Source organism: Staurois parvus, unplaced genomic scaffold (assembly GCF_062004578.1).
Source record: "Staurois parvus isolate SC_StPar_1 unplaced genomic scaffold, SC_StPar_1.0 ptg001272l, whole genome shotgun sequence".
Lineage (NCBI taxonomy): Eukaryota > Metazoa > Chordata > Amphibia > Anura > Ranidae > Staurois > Staurois parvus.
Genome location: NW_028319068.1, coordinates 284,359 through 309,536, shown reverse-complemented (window position 1 = coordinate 309,536; position 25,178 = coordinate 284,359). Strand labels below are relative to the sequence as shown.

At 41.3% G+C, this 25,178-nt stretch overlaps 1 protein-coding gene across 5 annotated transcripts in view; it reads left to right on the top strand.

The window, feature by feature from the left end:
• Positions 1-25,178, top strand: part of IDH3G (isocitrate dehydrogenase (NAD(+)) 3 non-catalytic subunit gamma) — a 251,666-nt gene that overhangs the window by 173,455 nt on the left and 53,033 nt on the right. For all 5 annotated transcript variants that reach the window (XM_089660777.1, XM_089660776.1, XM_089660774.1 and 2 more), the window contains 2 exons: positions 8,607-8,740; positions 8,819-8,921. In XM_089660777.1, coding sequence (XP_089516903.1) covers positions 8,607-8,740; positions 8,819-8,921 — 237 coding nt within the window. The remainder of the gene's footprint in view (positions 1-8,606; positions 8,741-8,818; positions 8,922-25,178) is intronic.

Below are 25,178 nucleotides of genomic sequence, written 5' to 3'. Positions count from 1 at the left end.
GCTCCCTCTACAAAAAGCAAAGAGAGAAGCTGCCAAAAATAATACTGTCGATTGATGCCAATAAAGCTTTTGACAGGATTGACTAGGGATTGATGATGGACACGTTGGAGGCTTTAGGATTAGGGCTCAAAATGTTAAAGTGGATATAGGGGTTTTATGATGGCCCGGCAGCAGTGGTAAAGGTTAATGGGGTCCCTTTCTCGGTTCTTTAAAATGTATAACGGTACTAGACAGGGATGCCCACTCTCTCCTTTGTTATTTGTAATATACCTGGAACCTTTACTAGCGATGGTGAGAAACAATATAGATATAACAGGAATTAAGGTGAAGTGGAACATAAGCTTACACAGATGATATATTCTATATTGTAAATTCCAGATTAATGTTGCATAACTTAATGAGAGTAATAAAATATTATGGAGAGTTATCAAATCTGAAAATAAACCCCTCAAAGTTAGAGATATTGAATATCAACATCTCAAAGATAGAGAAGCAGACGGTACAAAAAGACTTTCCATTTACATGGAGGGAAAGGGAATTAGGTTATCTAGGAATAAAGAAAACTCTTTCAATAAAGAACTTATACAGTGAAGGAAGTAAGTATTTGATCCCCTGCTGATTTCGAATGTTTGCCCACTCACAAAGAAATGATGAGTCTAAAAATCAAATGGTAGATGTATTGTAACACTGAGACAGAATAGCAACAACAAATTCTAAAGAAATGCATGTCTAACAAATTATGCACTGATTTGCATGTTCATGAGGGAAATAAGTATTTGACCCCCTATCATTCAGCAGGATTTCTGGCTACCAGGTGTGTTTCATACAGGTAACAAGCTGAGATTAGAAGCAGTCTCTTAAAGGGAGTGCTGTTAATCTCATTTTGTTACCTGTATAAAAGACACCTGTCCACAGGAATAATCAAACAATCAGATTCCAAACTCTCCACCATGGCAAAGACCAAAGAGCTGTCCAAGGATGTCAGGGACAAGATTGTAGACCTACACAAGGCTGGACTGGGCTACCAAACTGAGAAGCTGAAAACGGTGCAATCATTCGCAAATGGAAGAAACACAAAACAACTGTCAGTCTTCCTAGGCCTGGTGCACCGTGCAAGATCTCACCTCGTGGGGTGTCACTGATCATGAGAACAGTGAGGAATCATCCCAGAACTACACGTGAGGATCTTGTCAATGATCTCCAGGCAACTGGGACCACAGTCACCAAGAAAACAATTGGTAACACACTACGCCGACAAGGATTGAAATTCTGCAGTGCCAGCAAGGTCCCTCTGCTCAAGAAAGCACATGTCCAGGCCCGTCTGAAGTTTGCCACTGAACATCTGAATGATGCAGAGGACTGGTTGAAAGTGTTGTGGTCAGATGAGACCAAAATCGAGCTCTTTGGCATCAACTCAACTTGCCGTGTTTGGAGGAGGAGGAATGCTGCCTATGACTCAAAGAATACCATCCCAACTGTCAAACATGGTGGTTGAAACATTCTGCTTTGAGGGTGTTTTTCTGCTAAGGGGACAGGACAACTGCACCGTATCAAAGGGATGATGGACAGGGCAATGTACCGTCAAATCTTGGATGAGAACCTTCTCCCCTCAGCCAGGGCATTGCAAATGGGTCGTGGATGGGTGTTCCAGCATGAAAATTACCCAAAACACACAGCCAAGGCAATAAAAGGAGTGGCTCAAGAAGAAGCACATTAAGGTCCTGGAGTAGCCTAGCCAGTCTCCAGACCTTAATCCGATTGCAAATCTGTGGAGGGGGCTGAAAGTTTGAGTTGCCAAACGTCAGACACCAAACCTTAATGACTTGTAGAGGATCTGCCAAGAGGAGTAGGTCAAAATCCCTCCTGAGATGTGTGCAAACCTGGTGGCAAACTACAGGAACTGTCTGACCTCTGTCATTGCCAACAAGGGATTTGCCACCAAGTATTTAGTCATGTTTTGTGAAGGGGATCAAATACTTATTTCCTGCATCAACATGAAATCAGTGCATAATTTGTTAGACATGCATTTCTTTAAAAAATTTTTGTTGCTATTCTGTCTCTGTGTTACAATAAACCTACCATTCGAATTTTAGACTGATCATTTCTTTGTGAGTGGGCAAACATTCAAAATCAGCAGGGGATCAAATACTTATTTCCTTCACTGTACCAGTGCTGTACCTTATACGAATAGTCCACTAGTGTATGGTAGCGACAGAAGCAGTCCTTGAGGCAGAGACCAGGTTGGCCACGACAGGAGGGACAAAAGAAAGTGGGTGTCACGGCTAATTCCGTGTCTGCTACAGACACAACATTTTTTTTTTGGGTGTCCTATGGGTTGGGGTACCAGGAATGACATCTGGAAAATGCCTCTCATGCAGCCGGCTAACTGCATCTGGGTTGGGGGTTTGGGCCAAAGCACCTTCTGGATACAAAAGGGCCATGATGAGCTCTTCCTGGAATTTTAGGAAGGATCTACTATGTCCATTTGCTTTGTAAAGCACAAAAGCGTTATATAGAGCCAATTAAAATGAAATAGACACACTTTTTTGTATCCAAATGATTATAAGAAAATACCGCGCCCCAAACTTTCAATTATCTTTTCTTAATCCATAACTTAAACCACGAAAGCAAAAATAAAATAGTGATATATGAGTGTATTATGCTTGAATTCACTGTGCCACATATATTATAATATATTCAAAAAATAAATAGAATAAAAAAATAAATAAAAATGAAATGTGAAATGAATAATAATAAATCAATTTAATCTATTTCAATGCACTGTGCCTTATTCAACTTAATTGATTAAATTCAATATAAACGTGAACAATATATATAAATGTGAGAAAATATATAAGTGGAAATATAGATATAATTGTCCCAATTTAATTTTCCACTCGTGGTTTCAATCTGTGCTCCAATATCAACGTTCATATGCACTCACCTCCATGTTAGCCTGGTTAAAGACGGACATAACTTTTGTATTCAAGTGAAAGATGATTTTCTAGATATTATGGCTAAATCCTTCAAGATGGGATGAGCCTCGGATATCCTCTGTATTCTCCTGGACAAATCTCTGCTTGTGTGCTGATGCCAGGATCTCTCCCTCCCTGCACTGCATTTTTAATTTATTTTTATATATTTTTTAAAAAAATTTTATTTTATATTGTAACAATTTTTAGGAAATTGATAGTATGATATTTTTGTATTTAATATATAATATTTACCATTTTTAAAATATCATACTTAATTTTATTTTATTACATTATTGGGTATTTTTAGTTGTGTCATGTTAGTTTTAATACAGAATACATTTTGGCCAAAATTTATGACTAAATTTGATTTTTACATTTTTTTACTGGACATGTTTTATAGCAAAAAGTCCAAAATATTGTTTTGTTTTTTTTCAAAATTGTCAGCCTTTTTTTTTTTTTTATAGCGCAAAAAATAAAAAATGCACAGGCGATCAAATAGCACCGAAAGAAAGCTCAATTTGTGGGAAAAAAGGATGTAAATTTTATTTATGTACCGTATTGCATAGCAATTGTCCGTTAAACTAGCGCAGCGCTGTATAGCAAAAAAATGGCATAAATTGCAGTATCTATACCATAGTTTGTAGACGCTATAACTTTCATACAAAGCAATCAATATACACTTATTGGGATTTTTTTTACCAAAAACATGTAGCAGATTACATTTTGGCCTAAATTTATTTACTAACTTTGAGTTTACTATATATTTTTTATAGCTGAAAGTAAAAAATATTGTTTTTCTTCAAAATTTTTGGTATTTTTTTGTTTATAGCGTGAAAAATAAAAAGCGCACAGGTGATCAAATAGCACCAAAAGAAAGCTCTATTTGTGTGAAAAAAAGGACGTAAATTTCGTTTAGGTGCAGCATTGCATAACTGCGCAATTATCAGTTGAATTAGTGCAGCGCCAAGTAGCAAAAAGAGGCCTGGTTAGAAAGGGGGGTAAATCCTCAGGAGGGCAAGTGGTTAATTTGTGGTTCACAAGTAAATTATATATACCGTATTTTTCGCTCCATAAGACGCACCTGACCATAAGACGCACCTAGGTTTTAGAGGCGAAAAACAGGGGAAAAAAAATTCTGAACCAATGGACTGCAGACACAGTACAGGGGATGACCAGAGACTGCGGACACAGTACAGGAGATGACCAGAGACTGCGGACATAGTACAGGAGATGACCAGAGACTGCGGACATAGTACAGGAGATGACCAGAGACTGCGGACATAGTACAGGATATGGCCAGAGACTGCGGACATAGTACAGGACATGGCCAGAGACTGCGGACACAGTACAGGACATGGCCAGAGACTGCGGACACAGTACAGGACATGGCCAGAGACTGCGGACACAGTACAGGAGATGACCAGAGACTGCGGACACAGTACAGGAGATGACCAGAGACTGCGGACACAGTACAGGAGATGACCAGAGACTGCGGACACAGTACAGGAGATGACCAGAGACTGAGGACACAGTACAGGAGATGACCAGAGACTGCGGACACAGTACAGGAGATGACCAGAGACTGCGGACACAGTACAGGAGATGACCAGAGACTGCGGACACAGTACAGGAGATGACCAGAGACTGCGGACACAGTACAGGAGATGACCAGAGACAAAAAAGTGGGGGGAAAAAAGTGCGTCTTATGGAGCGAAAAATACGGTATATATATATATATATTTTTTATTTTTTAATTTGCCACTTTTTTGAACCGGCGTCTGGCTTTTAGTAAACTTAAGTATGGCTTCATCATCTGGTCGTTGAAGTCCACCCCTCCCATGTTAAGGTTATAGTCGTGGACACGGGCTTCTCAACAACACCAGCTGCCATGCAAATTTGGATGGTTGTGTCTGCGTGAATGGAAGACAGGACGAAAATATCCCTTTTGTCCTTCTACTTTACTGCGAGCATCATTTCTCAAGTAGGCTTTTCCCCCCTTTCTAAGATGGGTATTTACAAGCCGTTTTGTGAAGCCCTGGCGATTAGGTGCCACACGCACCAATTCCAAGATTGTACAAATGTGTAAATAGTGGCACGGTTGAATAAAAATTATCCACATATAAGTGGTACCCCATGTGGAAAAAGGATGGCTCCAAGTCTCAAACTATTTTGCCACTGCTCCCCATGTAGTCTGGGCATCCGGGGGGCTCTCGTGACTATCTTTTCCCTCGTACATCCGAAACTTCTATGTACATATAGCCTGTTGCCCTCTCACAGGTCTTATACATCTGGCACGCTTGCTGAGGAGAAATTGTTTGAATGCAAGGCGGCCAAAAACACTAATGAGGGACTCATCAACACAGATGTTTTGCTGGGGAGTATAGACATCTGCAAGTTTTTTGTTAAGGTGATTTACGAGGGGCCTAGTTTTGTGGAGCTGGTTAAATTCAGGGTCAACCCGAGGACGACAGAGTGTATTGTCGTTGAAATGCATAAATTAGATTATATTCTCATATCTATGCCTGGCCATGGCAACAGAGAAACACCGGCATATGATGAATTGGGTCTGTGGACAAATACAAACGCAATTCATTTTTTTTTAGTAATGCCCATGTTGAGGGTTAGACCCAAAAAAACTTTAAATTCGGAAACCGTAATAGGTTTCCATGCAAATGGTCAGGCAAGGTTTGGGTTGGCGGCGATAAACTGTGGTGCATATGAATTGCTTTGATCCACAATTGATGCATACAGATCTTCCGTGAAAAACTGCTCCAAAAAATCAAGGGGAGTACTTACATTTGCTGTTTCCTCCTGAATTCCAGGTTGGGCAGTGAATGGGGGAAGTACGGGTGCTGCAGAATTTGTGGGCTGCCAGTCAGGATTTGCAAGCACATCCGGAAGGACACTAGGGGCTCTACATGCCTATGTTTGAATTCTTGGTGGCTGCGGGACACTACTTGTGCTAGCCACCGCACCAGCTTTTATTGCACTTATGGGACTCTCCACATCACCAAGTGATACTGTAGTGTTGGTATGTAAAAGACCAGGATGTACTAGGCCGCTGATGCTCGCCAGTTCACCAAAAAGTAGAGCGGCACTAGTATTGGCACTCTGCTGCATATGAGAATTTACCTGCAAGTGCTAGCAGAGATCAGGCCTGATTCTGTAAACACTGTGGTTTTGTGTGCAGTGTATCAAGTGACTGTGACCTACTGACACTGCACTTGCTGGGGGGGAAGGGGGTTAAGAGCGTAGGGGCTAAACTTAGGTGCTGGCAGGTGCCGGGGCTGATCCCGCTAACTCTACGTTTTGGGGACACTATACTATTGTGAACGCTGGTATAGTGCTGATCTGATCAAAAATATTAATCCGTTCAGACACTATACAAGCAATGAAAGTTTTTGTGTATGAGCATGTTCCTGGCAAAAAGGGGCTGTGATGACTGATGTAATGACAGGCAATCTGACGCTATCTGGGAGGGATGTTAACTGACGCTAATGCTAGCTGTACACTGTACTAATGACACTGGTGACAGGGCAGTGTAGGGATTAACTGGAGAGCGATCAGGGGGTCAAATTTGGTGTGTGTGGGTGTGTAGTGCTTTTACTCACATGGATCTGCTTTCTTTATCTGGGACGGAATGTGCAGGGAGAGCAGATTTCATCATTTCCAGTACCTGTGTAAATGTAAACACAGGTACAGGAAGATCTCTGATAGGGCGGGGATAAATCATCAGATCCAGGCCAAACATCACTGGCCTGAATCTGTTGAATAATCACTGAGTCACGGCATCAGTGGGTTGGTGGGCGTGTGTGCCCATGAAAATCCCGTATATATACTTGATTTTGCTTAGGGAGTCTGCAGTATTTCTGCTATAGAGTGGACTTAAAGTGATTTAACCATTTCAATACCGTGCAATTTTACACCTTCCTGCCCAGGCCATTTTTCAGGTTTCAGCGCTCACACTTTGAATGACAATTGCGCGGTCATACAACACTGTACCCAAACTAAAATTTTATCATTTTCTTCACACAACTAGAGCTTTCTTTTGGTGGTATTTAATCACCGCTGGGGTTTTTATTTTTTGCTAAATTAACAAAAAAAAATTTTGAAAAAAAACCACATTTTTCTTTGTTTCTGTTATAAAAGTTTACAAATAAATAATTGTTGTTCATAAATTTAGGCCGAGATGTATTCTGCTACATGTCTTTGGTAAAAATAACCCAAATTAGGATGTATTTTTTAGTTTGTAGGAAAGTTATAGAGTTCACAAACTATGGTATAGATCTGAATATTGATCAATCCTGAAGTACTGACAGCCAATCTAATTTCTTGAGGTCCAAGAATGTCAGAACAGTACAGATATCCCACAAGTGACCCCTTTTTGCAGAGTAGACAGTCCGACGTACTTCATAAGAGGCATGGCGAGTTTTTTGAAGTTGTATTTTTATGCCATAATTTTTCGGAAAATGAAAAAATTAAAAAAATTATTTTCACTACTTTTTTTTTTACATACTGTCACCAGTGCAGTACAGCGTCATCATATAACTGGCATGGCGGTTAACAGGGACACTGACTGGTGACAGTATGAAAAAAAAATATATATATATATTTTTTAATATTTTTTTATTATATTTAATTTTTTATTACATTTTTTTTATTTTTTTTAAGATTTTTTTTTCATATTTTACTATGACCAAAGTAGTACAATGTTACCATAGTAACACTGTACTACTTTGGGGAAGTGATCAGTATTTTTTTATTTTTTTTATTTTTTTACACAATTTGCTTATAGCAAAGAATTACTTTGCTATAAGCAAGCATTTACCTGAATGAAATCGATTCATTCAAGCTTTTTTTTTTTTTTTTTTTTTTTGTGCTTAGCTGTGATTTGGTCACAGCTAATCACATGACATGTGCATGTGATTAGCTGTGACCATTCACAGCTAGGCACTAGTATACAATGGATGGTATCATGAATGAAGCCATCCATTGTATACAACTGTCATGTGACCTGCTGTGATTGGTCACAGCAGGTCACATGGTACCAGCAACGGGAGCCGGTACTCAAATCTGTCATCGGCCGTGTCCGAGGTGCACGGCCCATGACAGATCCCGCTGCTGCGCCGCTCTGCATGACCGCAAACGGCGCATGTGCGGGAGCACGCCAAATGGCGTGCACACGGAATGAAGAGGCACATCTGAAGCCGCCAAACGGCCATTGGCCGGGCGGCTAATGGTTAAACAAGATTTTTCTTCAGGGGGTTGCTTATATTGATCCATATATTTGACCTCCTGTATCACCTTGGAATATTAACCTGGTGCTCTCTGTATTCCAGAGAACCTGTTTGAGGGCATCATTAGTGGCATAGAAAAGTGAAAAGGAATGGTAGAAAATTTCTATTTCAGCTGGTGTTGCTGAGAGAGCTATGACACAACGGGTTATTCAGTAATTAGAAACATGAGTGCGAAGTACTGAAATTCTAAGAATTCCCTTTTTGGTGCACACAGCAGCATATATCTGAAGTGACATAAGGTGATTAGGCTAATAGAATATATAGATTTTACCACATTATTTGTTTAGGTCCAAAATACACGTACAATAAATTCATTTTGTTGTATTTTATGTAGAGTGTATCTGGAGTTGTGGAAAGTCTCAAGATCATCACCCGAGCAAACTCTCTACGTATTGCAGAATATGCCTTCAAACTGGCCAGAGAAAAAGGAAGAAAGAAGATCACAGCTGTGCACAAGGCCAATATCATGTATGATACAGATACAACAGCGGGATGATATGTAGGTTTTCAGGATCTCTTATCAAGATTTTTTTTTTGTTTCCACAGGAAGCTGGGTGATGGCCTTTTTCTTCAATGCTGCAAGGAGGTGGCTTCTGGCTACCCAGACATCACTTTTGAGAGCATGATTGTGGACAATACCACAATGCAGGTATGTTGACTTATCTGTTCATTTACTGATTCTGTTTCTGATTTATGTATGTACCTGGAAAGAAAATAGAAGTGTGCACAGAGGGTGGTGATAAATAGCAGATCTTCTAAATGACCTGGAGTTGTAAGTGGAGTACCCCAAGGCTCTGTCCTGGGACTAGTTCTGTTTAATTTGTTCATAAATGATAAAAAGGTTGGTATAAATGGTCTGATCTCAATGCTTGCTAACAACTTTACAAAAAGACCTCAGTAAAATAAAAGGGTGGGCAATTGCAGTACATGGCAATTGAGGTTTAATGTTTAGAAATGTAAAATAATGAACTTGGGGGCTAAAAATATGAATGCAAATTACTGTATTTTTCGCTCCATAAGATGCACCTGACCATAAGACGCACCTAGGTTGTAGAGGAGGAAAACAAGAAAAAAAATATTCTGAACCAGTGGACTGCAAACATAGTACAGGCAATGACCAGAGACTGCGGACACAGTACAGGAGATGACCAGAGACTGCGGACACAGTCCAGGAGATGACTGGAGCCTGCGGACACAGTCCAGGAGATGACCGGAGCCTGCGGACACAGTCCATGAGATGACCGGAGCCTGCGGACAGAGTCCATGAGATGACCGGAGCCTGCGGACAGAGTCCATGGGATGACCGGAGCCTGCGGACAGAGTCCATGGGATGACCGGAGCCTGCGGACAGAGTCCATGGGATGACCGGAGCCTGCGGACAGAGTCCATGGGATGACCGGAGCCTGCGGACAGAGTCCATGGGATGACCAAGAGACTGCGGACAGAGTCCATGGGATGACCAAGAGACTGCGGACAGAGTCCATGGGATGACCAAGAGACTGCGGACAGAGTCCATGGGATGACCAAGAGACTGCGGACAGAGTCCATGGGATGACCAAGAGACTGCGGACAGAGTCCATGGGATGACCAAGAGACTGCGGACAGAGTCCATGGGATGACCAAGAGACTGCGGACAGAGTCCATGGGATGACCAAGAGACTGCGGACAGAGTCCATGGGATGACCAAGAGACTGCGGACAGAGTCCATGGGATGACCAAGAGACTGCGGACAGAGTCCATGGGATGACCAAGAGACTGCGGACAGAGTCCATGGGATGACCAAGAGACTGCGGACAGAGTCCATGGGATGACCAAGAGACTGCGGACAGAGTCCATGGGATGACCAAGAGACTGCGGACAGAGTCCATGGGATGACCAAGAGACTGCGGACAGAGTCCATGGGATGACCAAGAGACTGCGGACAGAGTCCATGGGATGACCAAGAGACTGCGGACAGAGTCCATGGGATGACCAAGAGACTGCGGACAGAGTCCATGGGATGACCAAGAGACTGCGGACAGAGTCCATGGGATGACCAAGAGACTGCGGACAGAGTCCATGGGATGACCAAGAGACTGCGGACAGAGTCCATGGGATGACCAAGAGACTGCGGACAGAGTCCATGGGATGACCAAGAGACTGCGGACAGAGTCCATGGGATGACCAAGAGACTGCGGACAGAGTCCATGGGATGACCAAGAGACTGCAGACCTTTGGGGAGGGAGGCGGAGTGGGTACCTGAATTTGACAGGAACCGCTCCCACTTCCGCGGAGTTGTCCTCCCTTTAGTGATTAGTCTGACGTCTTCTGGGACCTGTCATGTGTCCCAGAAGATGCCGTACCATTCACAAAGCGCAGCGCTTCTCACGCATGCGTAGTGGGCACCTGGCTGTCACAGCCGAGTGCCCACACTAAAGATGCCGGAAGTCTGTATAGCGCTGGACCGAAGATCAGGTAAGGTTCTGCTGCAGAGAAGAGACGAGCGGCTGGCCTGGTGTTCTGACAAGGCGGTGGGAATACCGGTCCGGCCGCTCCAGAAGACGCACTGACATTTCCCCCCCTTTTTTGGTGGGGAAAAAAGTGAGTCTTATGGAGCGAAAAATACGGTACTTGCTGGGGGAGAAAATCTGGAGGAATTGAGGATGGAAAAGGATCTGGAGGTCCTAGTAGATGAGTCTCACAGGGGTGTGGAAATGTTTCAAAAAACTACTTCTCCAGGGACTAAATCGGTATCCCAATCTACTTGTCCCTCATGACAATCTACTTGTCCTGATAAAAAAACATACATTTAACCAAAACCGTATTTAACCGTATTTAACCACTTCCATACAGGGCACTTTTACCCCATTCCTGCCCAGGCTCTCACTTTTAATGACAATTCTGCGGTCATACAACACTGTACCCAAACTAAAATTTTATAATTTTCTTCACACAACTAGAGCTTTCTTTTGGTGGTATTTATTCACCACTTGGGTTTTTATTTTTTGCTAAATTAACAAAAAAAGACTGAATTTTTTGAAAAAAAAAACAAGTTTTTCTTTGTTTGTTATGAAAGTTTGCAAATAAATAATTGTTCTTCATAAATTTAGGCCAATTTGTATTCTGCTACATGTCTTTGGTGAAAATAACCCAAATTAGGATGTATTATTTAGTTTGTAGGAAAGTTATAGAGTTCACAAACTATGGTATATATCTGAAAATTGATAAGTCCTCAAGTACTGACGGACAATCTAATTTCTTGAGGTCCAAGAATGTCAGAACAGTACAGATATCCCCCAAATGACCACTTTTTGCAAAGTAGACAGTCCAACGTAATTTCATAAGAGGCATGGCGGGTTTTTTGAAGTTGTAATTTTTTTGTCATCATTTTTCGTAAAATTAATAATTTTTAATTATTTTCACTATTTTTTTTTTTTACATACTGTCACCAGTGCAGTACAGTGTCATCATATAACTGGCATGGCGGTGATCAGGGACACTGCCTGGTGACAGTAAGAAAAAAAAATTTGATGTGTTTTTTTTATTATTTATTTTTTATTTTAATTTTTTATTACATTTTTTTCTCTTTTTTTTTTAAGATTTTTTTTTTTTTTTATATTTCACTGTGACCAAAGTAGTATAGTGTTACCATAGTACCACTGTACTATTTTGCGGAAGTGATCAGTATTTTTTTTTTTTTTACACAATTTGCTTATAGCAAAGAATTACTTTGCTATAAGCAAGCATTTACGTGAATGATTCATTCAGGGTTTTTCGTGCTTAGCTGTGATTTGGCCATGGCTAATCACATGACACAGCTGGGCTGTGATTGGCCCAGCTTGTGCATGTGATCGCTGTGACCATTCACAGCTAGACACACTTGTATACAATGGATGGCATGAAAGGAAGCCATCCATTGTATACAACTGTCATGTGACCTGTTGTGATTGGTCACAGCAGGTCACATGGTACTGGAAACGGGGCCGGTACACAGATCTGTCATCGGCCGTGTCCAAGGTACACGGCCGGTGACAGATCGCGTCGCAGAGAGGCCCTGCCATATGTCATATGGCGTCTACCCAGAGGGACGAGGTGTTTTGCCGGCTGCCTTTGTGCTATTGGCCAGGCGGCAACCAATTAAATCTGCTTTAAGTAATGTCTGGGGCTTTTAAAAACAAAAGGGGCTTTATGGCGACTTAAATGTTTAATATTTTTAACATTGCGCTATTTATCTCCTCCTCCCCTCCCTGCCTGTCTCCAGCACCACACCTGGGGACTAGCAAGGAGAGTGTAATGAGCACCGATTGGCTGCTCATCAGGAAAGGGGAGTGTCCGACTTATCCTTTATCCATTTTACTGCCATAGCTGTCTTTGCGTTATTTGCACACGTTTAAAAAATAGTTTTAGGCCTGAAGATTACACAAACCCCCAAAACATGATATATTTTCCGAAATCAGAGATCCTAGAGAATAAAATAGCGGTAGTTCAAATTTTTTATGCCACACAATATTATCACAAAAAATACACTTAAGTTAATTTTAGGGCAAAAAAGCAATAGATTATCCAATTTTTTGTTAACTATAAAAAACGAGGTTTCAGCGAGTAATTAGATATCCAATATGTCAAACCTTAAATTTGCATGCGCTTGTGAAATAGTGACAAACTTTAGTAACTCTATATTTTCTATAGGCGACAATTTTAAAGTCTTTTATAGGTCATCAGTATAGTGTTACAGAGGAGGTCTGGTGCTAGAATTTTTGCTCTTATTCTGGCGTGCGCGGCGATATGTCACGTGTATCGCAATCAATGTTTTCATGTGTAGTATCGGCTCCCGAGCATGTGCTTTTACATTTTTGCATGCATACATATGTGGGGGTGGGGAGCCTTGAAAAATTTGGGGGTGTTATATGCTTGGGTTTAACTTCCATTTAAAAAAAAAAAAAAAAAATGTTTTCTTTTTTAAATCACATAAGGGACAAAAAGTCCCCTGTGTGATGATTGTTGGTGACAGGTTCTCTTTTTTGAGACAAAAGACCCTGCATATCTCCCCTGTAATACACTTAGTGTAATGCGGTGCACATTGCACCGCATTACTTTCTTTCCCAGCCTCAATGACCGGGAATTTGTCGAACGAGGACCCGGAAATGATGTCACATCACCTCTGGATCAGGAGAAGAAGGGGAGGGGAGCGGATCGAATGTGTCTGCTCTCCTCCTTCCCCTCTACCACATCCCGCAGCACCCACCAAACCAGTCTCGGGCCCGCAGATATGCAAGCGGGACATATAGCAGGGGAGATGCTGACACTGTGGGCTTCTCTGTCCCCTCAAGCCGATGGCAAGCTGGGCCCGCAAATGGACAAACAGAGCATAGGAAATGTCATGCTGGGGACGTGGAGAGGCTGCCGCCGATTGCTTCACCTGACAGGTGAGCCCATAGCAGGGCTAAAGGCCAAAAAAAATTCCTGCCCGGCAATATGAATTGCACATCCCTGGTCTCAGCAATAGCATGCAATACCAAGCTGGTACCAAGCAAGGCTAGCATGCATTTAACATGCATTAACCGCTTTCCTGCTGCCCTATAACAGATATACTGCTACAGGGCGGCAGTGGTGTGCAAAATCACACAGACACACACAGACACACAGACACACACACACACACACACACACACACACACACACACACACACACACACATATATATATACACACACACACACACACACACACACACACACACACTTGCAAGAAAAAGTATGTGAACCCCTTGGGATTACGTGGAGTTTTGCATGAATTGGGCATAAAATGTGCTCTGAACGTCATTTAAGTCACAACAATAGAAGAACACAGTCTGCTGAACATAATACTGCACAAACATTAGATGTTGCCATGGTTTAATTGCACATAACATGTAATCATTCACAGTGCAGGGAGGAAAACGTATGTGAGGCCCTAGCTTAATGACTTCTCCCAGGGCTAATTGGAGCCAGGAGTGAGCCAACCTTGACTCCAATCAGTGTGATGAAATTGGATGTGTTGCTGACAGCTGTCCTGCCCTTAAAAAACACACACCTGTTTTGCGTTTACTGGTTTCAAGAAGCACTGTCTGATGTGAACCATGCCTCGCAGAAAAGAGCTCTCAGAAGACCTACCATCAAGAATTGTTGACTTGCATGAAGCTGGAAAGGGTTACAAAAGTATCTCCAAAAGCCTTGATGTTCATGTGTCCACGGTAAGACAGACTTTCTACAAATGGAGAAAGTTTAGCACTGTTGCTACTCTCCCTAGGCAGGGTCGTCCTGTAAAAATGACTGCAAGAGCACAGGGCAGAATGCTGCATGAGGTAAAGAAGAATCCCAGAGTGTCAGCTAAAGACCTACAGAAATCTCTGGCACATGCTAACATTTTTGTTGACACATCTACAATAAGGAAAACATTAAACAAGAATGGAGTACATGGGAGGACACCACGGAGGAAGCCATTGCTGTCCAAAAAGAATATTGCAGCACATTTGAAGCTTGCAAAAGAGCACCTGGATGTTCCACAGCACTACTGGCAAAATATACTGTGGACAGATGAAACCAAGACTGAGTTGTTTGGAAAGAACACACAACACTATGTGTGGAGAAAAAAAGGCACAGCACACCAACATCAAAACCTCATCCCCGCTGTAAAACATGGCGGAGGAAGCATCATGGTTTGGGGCTGCTTTGCTGCCTCAGGCCTGGACGGATTGTTGTCATTGATGGGAAAATGAATTCCAGAGTTTATCAAGACATTTTGCAGGAAAACATACGACCATCTGTCCGCCAACTGAAGCTCCGCAGAGGATGGGTGATGCAACAGGACAATGACCCAAAGCATACAAGTAATTCAACAAAACAATGGCTGCAACAGCACAGAATACGCCTTCTGGAGTGGCCCAGTCAGAGTCCTGACCTCAACCCGATTGAAATGCTGTGGCATGACTTTAAGAGAGCGATTCACACCAGACATCCCAAGAATATTGCTACACTGAAACAGTTTTGTGAGTGGTCCAAAATTTCTCCAGATCGTTGTGCAGGTCTGATCTGCAACTACAGGAAATGTTTGGTTGAGGTTATTGCTGCCAAAAGAGGGTCAACCAGTTATTAAGTCCAAAGGTTCACATACTTTTTCCTCCCTGCACTGTGAATGTTTACATGTTATGTGCAATTAAACCATGGCAACATCTAATGTTTGTGTAGTATTATGTTCAGCAGACTGTGTTCTTCTATTGTTGTGACTTAGATGATGTTCAGAGCACATTTTATGCCCAATTCATGCAAAACTCCACGTAATCCCAAGGGGTTCACATACTTTTTCTTGCAACTGTAATATATGATTTTGCATTGCCGGGTAGGGGGGGCGCGCGCGCTACCCCTACCTGCGCCGGCATTCGCGGCTGTCAATCACCTGGTCCCACCCGGCGACTACCCAACATCTCCGACAGGGAGGATGACTGGGCTTTTTTTTTCTTTTTTAGCACTGATCACTGTATTGGTGTCACTGGGGATGTCAGTGACACTAAGTCAGTTCCCCCCCAGTGTCAGAATTTCTGCCTCAGTCCCGCTATAAGTCGCAGATCACCACCATTAGTAGTAAAAAATAAAAAAAAAAATTCCAGTATCTATGCCGCCATTTATAAACGCTAAAACTCACGTAAACCAATTAATTTAAATTTATTGGAATTTTTTTGTAGCAAAGTCATGTAGAAGAATACATTTTGGCCTAAATTTATGCTGAAATTTGATTTGTTAAATTTTTTTTACTGGACATGTTTAACCAATTCAATACCGGGCAATTTCACACCTTCCTGCCCAGGCCATTTTTCAGGTTTCAGCACTCTCACACTTTGAATGACAATTGAATGACAATTGCGCGGTCATACAACATTGTACCCAAACTAACATTTTATCATTTTCTTCACACAACTAGAGCTTTCTTTTGGTGGTATTTAATCACCGCCGGGGTTTTTATTTTTTGCAAAATATACAAAAAAAAGACCAAAAATTTTGAAAAAAAACATGTTTTTCTTTGTTTCTGTTATAAAAGTTTACAAATAAATAATTGTTCTTCATACATTTAGGCCAAGATGTATTCTGCTACATGTCTTTGGTGAAAATAACCCAAATTAGGATGTATTATTTAGTTTGTAGGAAAGTTATAGAGTTCACAAACTTATGGTATAGATCTAAAAATTGATCAATCCTGAAGTACTGACAGCCAATCTAATTTCTTAAGGTCCAAGAATGTCAGAACAGTACAGATATCCCCCAAATGACCCCTTTTTGCAAAGTAGACAGTCCGACGTACTTCATAAGAGGAATGGCGAGTTTTTTGAAGTTGTATTTTTTTTGTCATTTTTCGGAAAATTAAAAAAAAAATTTCACTATTTTTTTTTTACATACTGTCACCAGTGCAGTACAGCAATCATCATATAACTGGCATGGTGGTGAACAGGGACACTGACTGGTGACAGCACTGAAAAAAAAAAAATATATATATATTTTTTTTTTAATTATTTTTAATTTTTTATCACTCTTAAGATTTTTTCATATTTTACTATTACCAAAGTAGTACAATGTTACCATAGTAACATTGTACTACTTTGGGGAAGTGATCAGTATTTTTTTTTTTTTCTTACACAATTTGCTTATAGCAATGAATTACTTTGCTATAAGCAAGCATTTACCTGAATGACATCGATTCATTCAGGTTTTTTTTTTTTTTTTGTGTGCTTAGCTATGATTTGGCTACAGCTTATCACATGACATGTGCCTGTGACCTGCTGTGACCATTCACAGCTAGACACTAGTATACAATAGATGGCATGAATGAAGCCATCCATTGTATACAACTGTCATGTGACCTGCTGTGATTGGTCACAGCAGGTCACATGGTACCGGCAACAGGGGCCAGTACTCAGATCTGTCATTGGCCGTGTCCGAGGTACACGGCCGGTGATAGATCGCGGCTCTGCAACCGCGTGAACTGTGCATGTGCGGGAGGACGCCAAATGGCGTACACCCCAGAAAGCTAATGCATTTTTGCGGCCGCCAAATGGCTATAGGCCGGGCGGGAAATGGTTAATAGCAAAAATCTCAAAAATCATGTTTTTTTTTTTTTTTTTTTCTCAAAATTGTCGGTATTTTTTTTTATTTTGCAAAAGATAAAAACGCACAGGCGATCAAATACCACCAAAAGAAAGCTCAATTTGTGGGGGGGGAAAAAGGATGTAAATTTCATTTGGGTGCAGTGTTGCATGACCGCGCAATTGTCAGTTAAAATAACGCAGCGCCGTAACGCAAAAATTTACCTGGTCAGGAAGGGGGGTAAATCTTCAGGAGCACAAGTGGTTAAACAAGTCTTCTGTTTTGTTTTTTTTTTTGTTTTTTTTTTAAAAAATGGTATTTACTCAAGAGATTAATCTATAATTCTACCACTTTACAAAACTCTGGTTTGGCCCCAACTTGAGTATTCCACCCAGTTCTGGTTACCAGTCCTCAGGAAGGATGCAGTGGAAATGGAGAAAGTCCAGAGAAGGGCAACAAAGCTAATTAGGGGGCTGGAGGACCTTAGGTATGAGGAATGACTACAAACATTAAACTTATTGGGGGTAATTCAGTAAGCTGCTACACCACTTTACTAGCATTAATCCCTCTTGTTAAAGTAGATCTTTATCCATAACAACTTATAAATAATGTTCTTTAGCAAGGCACATACTTTCTAGAATAATTATGCTAGCAAAATTAGTGTGTGCTGTAAATTGCCTCCAGCACTGTTCCTGTTTCTTCTTGCTGGTGGCTGCCATTTTGCTGAAGTCCATAGTCCTGAACTGATAAAACTTTAATATACCTTAAGCCCTTACTATGGTCAACAAAAATATTATTATTCAGCTAGTGCATAAAACCCATGTCTCAATAGTGTAAATAGTGTGTGTAGTAACAGTGCTGCACTACACAATTGTCATTAAACTGAAAATCAATAGTAAAAATATATCTATTCATAAACCAAAGTATATATAAATAAAAAAATTTAAACAAAAAATCATAAATATCTAAATAAAAATGAAAAAAGTCCAAAATAAAAAATCCTAAAAATATTTATTTTTCTGTGGACAATCCTTTTTCTGTAACCACCAAGTGCAACTATCACAGGACACAGGTGCACTCTATCCTCCACCTTATATCTCCTCAGCTCCAACAGTGTGACCTCACATTATACAATGTTTGGTCTAACTGCACTTTTGGTCCCAATATTATAGACTCTAAAGTTCAACTTGCTGAATAGTGGCTCCAAGATGCTCACTCCAAACACACACCTTGGATCAGCCGCGTTCCTCATAAACAAAACCTAAACATAGTGCTTTATCCTTTTAAAACCTTTTATTGCACAGCGATCAACACTAATGCACTTACATGTAATAGGTGCAAACTGCACCAGGTATGATAAGCAGTTACACTGCTCCAGGACTCTCCTGATTTTAAGGCAATCGTATAATATTTACAGGGCCCGCTATTGCCTATTATTACATTCACTGTGATTGGCTGGAGCTTCATTTTGATGTACTGATTGTGCTGGTGGGGACAACACTGCCGTCTGGTGTCTAAGGAGTTCTTTACTGGATGTTTACCATTACATTGCTACAGCAAATTTTTCATTAGCACTTTCCTCTACAGTGTCTCCGAGTACCTTAACTTGCACCTCTTTGTGAGTGACCGAAAGCATCTCCGCTACTGCCGCGTCTATTTCGGGCCCTTCCATCTCATAAGGTCTAGCGTGTGAGACCATATCTGTGCCCTCCTCTGACCACTGCTCACCTGCACTGTGGACTGCACTAGCAGGAGTGTTCTTAGTCACTGCACTAGGCGATGAGACCTCTGATGTCTCCAACGGTTCTTCTGAGCGCCTTCCATACCAACCAGTAACTTGAAGCACCCTCACAGGGAATCGGGAGATCATGTGCCAAACCGTTAATAAGCATTGGTCCCAACAGTTCCTTTCTTGATCAAGATCACCCAGCACAGCTTGTACCACCTGGCTCCACTCATTGGTACGTGGTCCGACTGTGGTGGAGACACCCAAGTGTACAGCGAATGTACCTTTTACCAGTTCCAGCATTTCCAATAATGTATTGGACATCTCAGTACATTCCACATCTAATTGTGTGACGTTTTTAGAAACTTTACTCCTGTCAGAGACGTGATAGGACTTATCCACTGCAGCTTGGGAGGTTGTGGATAACACCTTGCCAGCACCCTGAACTGGTCCTTCAGACTGGAGGGGATCAACCTTTACAGGGCCTAACATGCCCTCAACCACTGGCCATTCTGCAATCCCTCTGTTACGAATAGCAGGTGTTATGTCCACACCTACATGGTCACATTGTTTAGTGTTATGAGTGCTTTCTTGCACCAACCATCCCAGTCTGTTGTGGTTCAATCATGTGCTCCACATTACTGCATCACCTGCTCTAGAAGGTCCCACAGGAACCTGGGATTCATTAGCCAAAACAGCATATTTATCACTTCTAGATCCATCACATTGTGGCACCATGCTTTTATTCATATTACCCTGCCTCAACCAAGGCAGGCTGCACTACATGCTTTAGACCAACCTGCTTTGGTGGCTACTGACACACCCAGCTTGAGTCTTTCTGCTTTGACAGTCTTACCAATTTCTTCACTTGAGTGCGGTGTATCCACAGGCTGACTGCCCCGTGTGGTCACAGGGCAGCACTGCAGTCTTTCCGAACCCACCAACACCCCCTGCAGGCAAAACATGATCCTGCATGCAATATAAACCATAAATAATAAAAGGTGCTACTCGCACCAATAAATGTACTGCAATAACCGGAGTACAAAAATGTTTCAAATAATTGTGCAAATGGTAATTAGAAAAATTCTAAAATCATAATCTCATTATAAATCAAACCAAAAAGTGTGAATAAAGTGAATAATCCATGCAATGGTTCCATACACAATTTCTGTACAGTGTTCCCAAAACCAGCGATGAATATATAATCCAATGATCCAGTGTTCCAACATGTGCCTGAAGATTATTAACTTACCAGGTTTTTACCATCAATATGCTTATCGCACGTCACAGTTAGACCAATCGCCAGGAAGGGAGAAGCAGATGACACCATAGTCTTCTCATAAATGCTTGGGAATGGGATGTGACAACACATACATGTAAAAAAGTAGCTTTTATGGTGTAGCAAGTTTATTAAAATTTAAAAGGATGAGAAAAATGATTGCACTCACATGAAATTGTGCCAGCGGCACTCACATAAAGCATGTGATAGGAATGAGCACTGCGTACCGCTGCTCACAAAATCTGAGCCAACGTGCATTCCACGGACCGAATCCAACCCACCATAAGTGAAGTGCAAATGGGACCAGAAGTGACGACAGCGGCAAGTCCTCAATGCATTTCACAGAATCGCGTCATCTGGAAGTTCGATTGAGATGTTGAAGATTGTGGTGTTATCTTGATGATGCTGCCTCTGATGATGACACATGTCAAAACATGTTAGGCAGAGCCATGCTCTGAGTTAAGTTCCCTGCTCTTAGTCCGCTTTGACCCGCAGCCTGTGTTCACGGCTGGAGCCAGCGGCTTTACTTGTATATGAGCATACCTCCCTAGTGTCTGGAATGACACATGGCAATGTGAATGTACCTATGATGGTTTTTATTAATAAATAGATTTATTAGATTTAATAGTAGATATGGCGCCTTCTCTACTGTTTTTGGCATGTTGGCAAATGGTCTGGAACTGTGAGAACCTTGCAAGCCCATTAATGAAGAGAGTGGTTGTAACCCATTGTTGGCTGTTAAAGATTGCATAGTGCTCCAACAAGATTGGAAGTGGATTGCATTGTGTATGATACCTTTTAAAGGAACAAATTTTTACTTTGTATTTTTTAAGTTATATCTTTGGCGCTGAGCTTTTCACATTTATATCCACCACCTACTGCTCTCACACAGCCCATCGTTATAAGGGCTGCATGAACCTGAGCACACACCTTGCTGGTTGTCCACAAAACCCAGGCACTGGGTTGTAGGTTCCATACTGCCCAAGACTGAGAGCCCCATCTGGAAATACCAAGATCTGGAGAAAGCTGCAAAAGCTGTTCACTCAAAAAATATGTTCTGTAGCCCTACAGTCAGCAGACATGCAAACTCTGTGTCTTTTCCCTGGTTATTTCCTTAGTGATAGAGCCTTACACTGTCACAACAGGTATATGAGAAATTTTAGTGACATACACACAGGTTGAACTGGATGGACCCGGTATCTTTATTCAACCTTACCAACTATGTAAATTGGAGACAATTAAGTTAAACTTATCACCTGTAGCAACCATATGGATTTCATTTTTCTTGTGTGGGCAATAGAATGTTATTGCCTGGTGCCAAATGTTGTTCATGTAGTTGATAAACCTTATAGAGTATGCAACCTTAATTTATTTGTTTTATTGCCTTCCTCTATCCCTGCTAATCATAATGCATGTTATTGTTATTCATATATTTTCCTCAATCCGTAGTCAATACCTGGTGGTGTTTCTAGTCCCTTGAAGACTTGCTATAACAAAAGTCACTGCACGTTCGTATCCCACCTCCAACTTCCTGCCCCTAACACTTCGGCATAAGGATAAGAAGAACATTTGTGCTGTCATGTAACCACTGAAGAAAACAGATTTTAATGGCAAATGGCGTATATTTATATTTTTTGAAGCATTTGGCTATGATGCCATGCTTCGTTATTACAGGCGTTTACATACATTTTAACTTGCTATGCAACTTTCAACTGTTAAATCTGCACTTTGGCACTGCTACTTTAGAAACATTTTAGGACAGGTTAACTTAAAAAATGCTTTTCACAAAACTGTCTGAATGCTGAATCTGACTGAGTAGGGGATTATACGTTTGAGGGGGCAAGTTATTACGTGCCCCCTCAAATGCTTAATCCCCTACTCGGTCAGATTCAGCATTCAGACAGTTAAGATGCCTGAACATCTCTAGCTCCTGTTTCCAGTGTAAGGAAATGTTAAACATCACTGCAAATATGCTATAGTATTCTTTAGCATATTTGCAGTTATGTTTAATGCTTTCTTACACTGGAAATAGGAGCTAGAGATGTTCAGGCAGCTTACAGGAGTGGAGGAGCAAAAACAGATCCACATTACTGCATTAATGCTCACTCATTGATGACATAAAAGCTGCATCTGGTGAGTACTGATGTCACCTTCTTGGCTATGCAGTGCAGTGTGTAAACCACTGTAAAAGCTTAAACACAATTGGGTGTTAGATCACTTGCTGTATATAATATTTCCATAAAAAATTCATCCTCTTGAAAAGTGTCAAATTTTATTGTTCACGCAAACACAAATAACTAAATTGATAAGCATATACACCCTTTATTAGGACAAATCTAATAATTCATTGCAGCCAAATCTTTTCCAGATCCATATACAAAGTAAAATGAAGCTCACTTGTGCTTAAACAAGGGGTTCTAAGTGACTGCAGTATAAATACATGTGTATCTGTAGCATCCCAACTTTTGTTTAGTTGATATCAGCTGGATAGAGGGGGGAATAGGCTGGATCTATTTAAATGCAATTAATTTGCGTGCCAAGAAAAGTGTTTCCCGTAACAAAATTCTAGTGTACCTTGGCCACTACTCTTCATCAGGTCTGGCAATCACTGGGTATAACCACATTACATGGGAAACATCCACCCTGGGGCTATCAAGCAAGCTGCGTTTGCCTAACAAAAAAAGCCAAAAGCTTGTTGACACAGACACTGCTTATAAAAGCCCGGGGATGTAAAATTTCTATTATATATTCTCTGATATCCAAGTGACTAAATATCCCTTGCAATACAGTTAAATCTGTCATTGAGAAATGGAAAGAAAATGGCATAACTGAGCTAGAAAAAGACTAGTTAGGGAAGCCACTATGAGGCCTACAATGACACAGAAAATTCAGAACCTTGTGGCTAAAATTGGTAGAGAGTGAGCATTAAGCAACTGTTTATGAGAGAGTGGCAAGAAGAAATCCACTGTTAAATAAAACTCACGTGACGTCTCACCTACAGTTTACCAGAAAACATGGTGGAGACTCTGAATTCAATGGGAAGAATTTTTCTGTGATTGGATTAGAACAATTTTGAGTTTGCTGGCCATCAGAATAAACACCATGTGTAGCTATAGCATAAAAGACTGCACATCTTCATAAAAACGTCTCCCTCACTGTGAAGCTTGGTGGCGACTATATGCTTCTGAGCAGCGAGCCCTGAAAGGCCTGTGAGGTTAAAGGGTAGAATGCACGCAGCAAAATACAGGGAGATCCTTTTATCAAGAAACTATGCATTTTTAAAGAAGCCTGAGCCATTGTGTATTTGTCTTTCAACAAGACCATGATGCCAACGATAAGCCAAAACTTCACAACGATGACCTAAAAACCATATAATCATATACTGAAAAGGCTAAGTCAGAGTTCTGCTTTCAGTGCAATAGAGAATTTGTAGCTAGATTAAAAATAAAATAAATCTGTTCTCTTGTTATACCTGTGCAGCCTCACAAATTAAAGGTTTTAATTGCTGCCAAAGGTGCATCTACTACATTCTGGATTAAAAAACAAAACTTCACCTCACTACCTAAAAAAAAAGCAGCTACAAGTACTGTAGCTGGTGACTTTAAAAAAACACACATGCTTACCAACTCATGAATTTAAGTGTTTTTTTTCCCTGGCACCTGTAATCATTGAAGCTTCTTCTGCACCACCATTTTGGAGATGGAATCCTGCTGTCACTTCCTGATCACTCAGCTGTCCCCCCCCCCCCCCCTGCGTAAGTGCCACTCTGCCTGCACCATTCACCAAATGTTGAGAGATGGTATCCTGAAGACTCCTGTGATGTGTGACATGTATCCTGGGTGGTAAGCCAAAGGCTACGTCAGCCTAGGCAGTAAATGAGGAAGTGGAAGCAAGGATCCAGAGAAAAAGGGTCCACTCCAAAAAGCGGTGTAAACAGATATTGATAGAAGAAAGTCCTGCTGGAACATGTACCCCAAGCTAACACTTTACTAATGGTTTTGGTGCTGCTTGCAGTGCACCATCTAATGCAACAGTGGAATGTAGCCTGGAATCATACTGCCTTTTTATCATAGAGTTTTCCCTGTCCCTATTGGTCAGTTCCCCTGCTTTCCCAGCTGAGGTTTTTACTACAGCCAGGCAAAACTTCTTTTTCTTTTTTTTTTTTTTTTTTCGGCTGCAGAAACTGATTTGAAGTGTCTGCTGTCCTTGCTGGACAACCTTGCTTGTGAGCAATTGCAGTCTGCTGTCATTACTCCAATTTTAAAGTGGAAGTAAACCACAGCTTGAAGAAGAAAAAAAAATATCCCCTGCAATCTAATGTCATAATGTGCTAGTATGGATTGCATACTAGCGCACTATGAAGGGCTTGCCTTAAAACGAATACCTCCAGCGGCGCATTATCCACGTTGCAGAGGCTTCCATCTTCATCCGGTCTTCCTTCTGGGTTCGCGAGCTCCAGCCGTCTGACTGGCCGAGCTGGAATGATGTCACTCCTGTGCATGCATGCTGGAGTCTCGGGCCATAGCACAGTGCTCTGAAGAAACGGCACGGGTATGCCATTCCTTAAGATCATATGTGCCGGTTGTAAAGAAGAGCGAATATCTCCTATAAGCTTACCTCCAGGTAAAAGATACAAAAGTGGGTTTTCTTCCACTTTAAGAGACCAAAACTGCTTCTGTCAGTGCTATCCATGTTTTTAGAAGATCCCCCTTAGTTAGTGATGTGCATCTTTACCTCGCAGCCATTGCTTCCTTAAGAGTGACTCCCTCTTTGCCATTTCTGATAGCCCCCCAAAGGGTAAATCTGCTT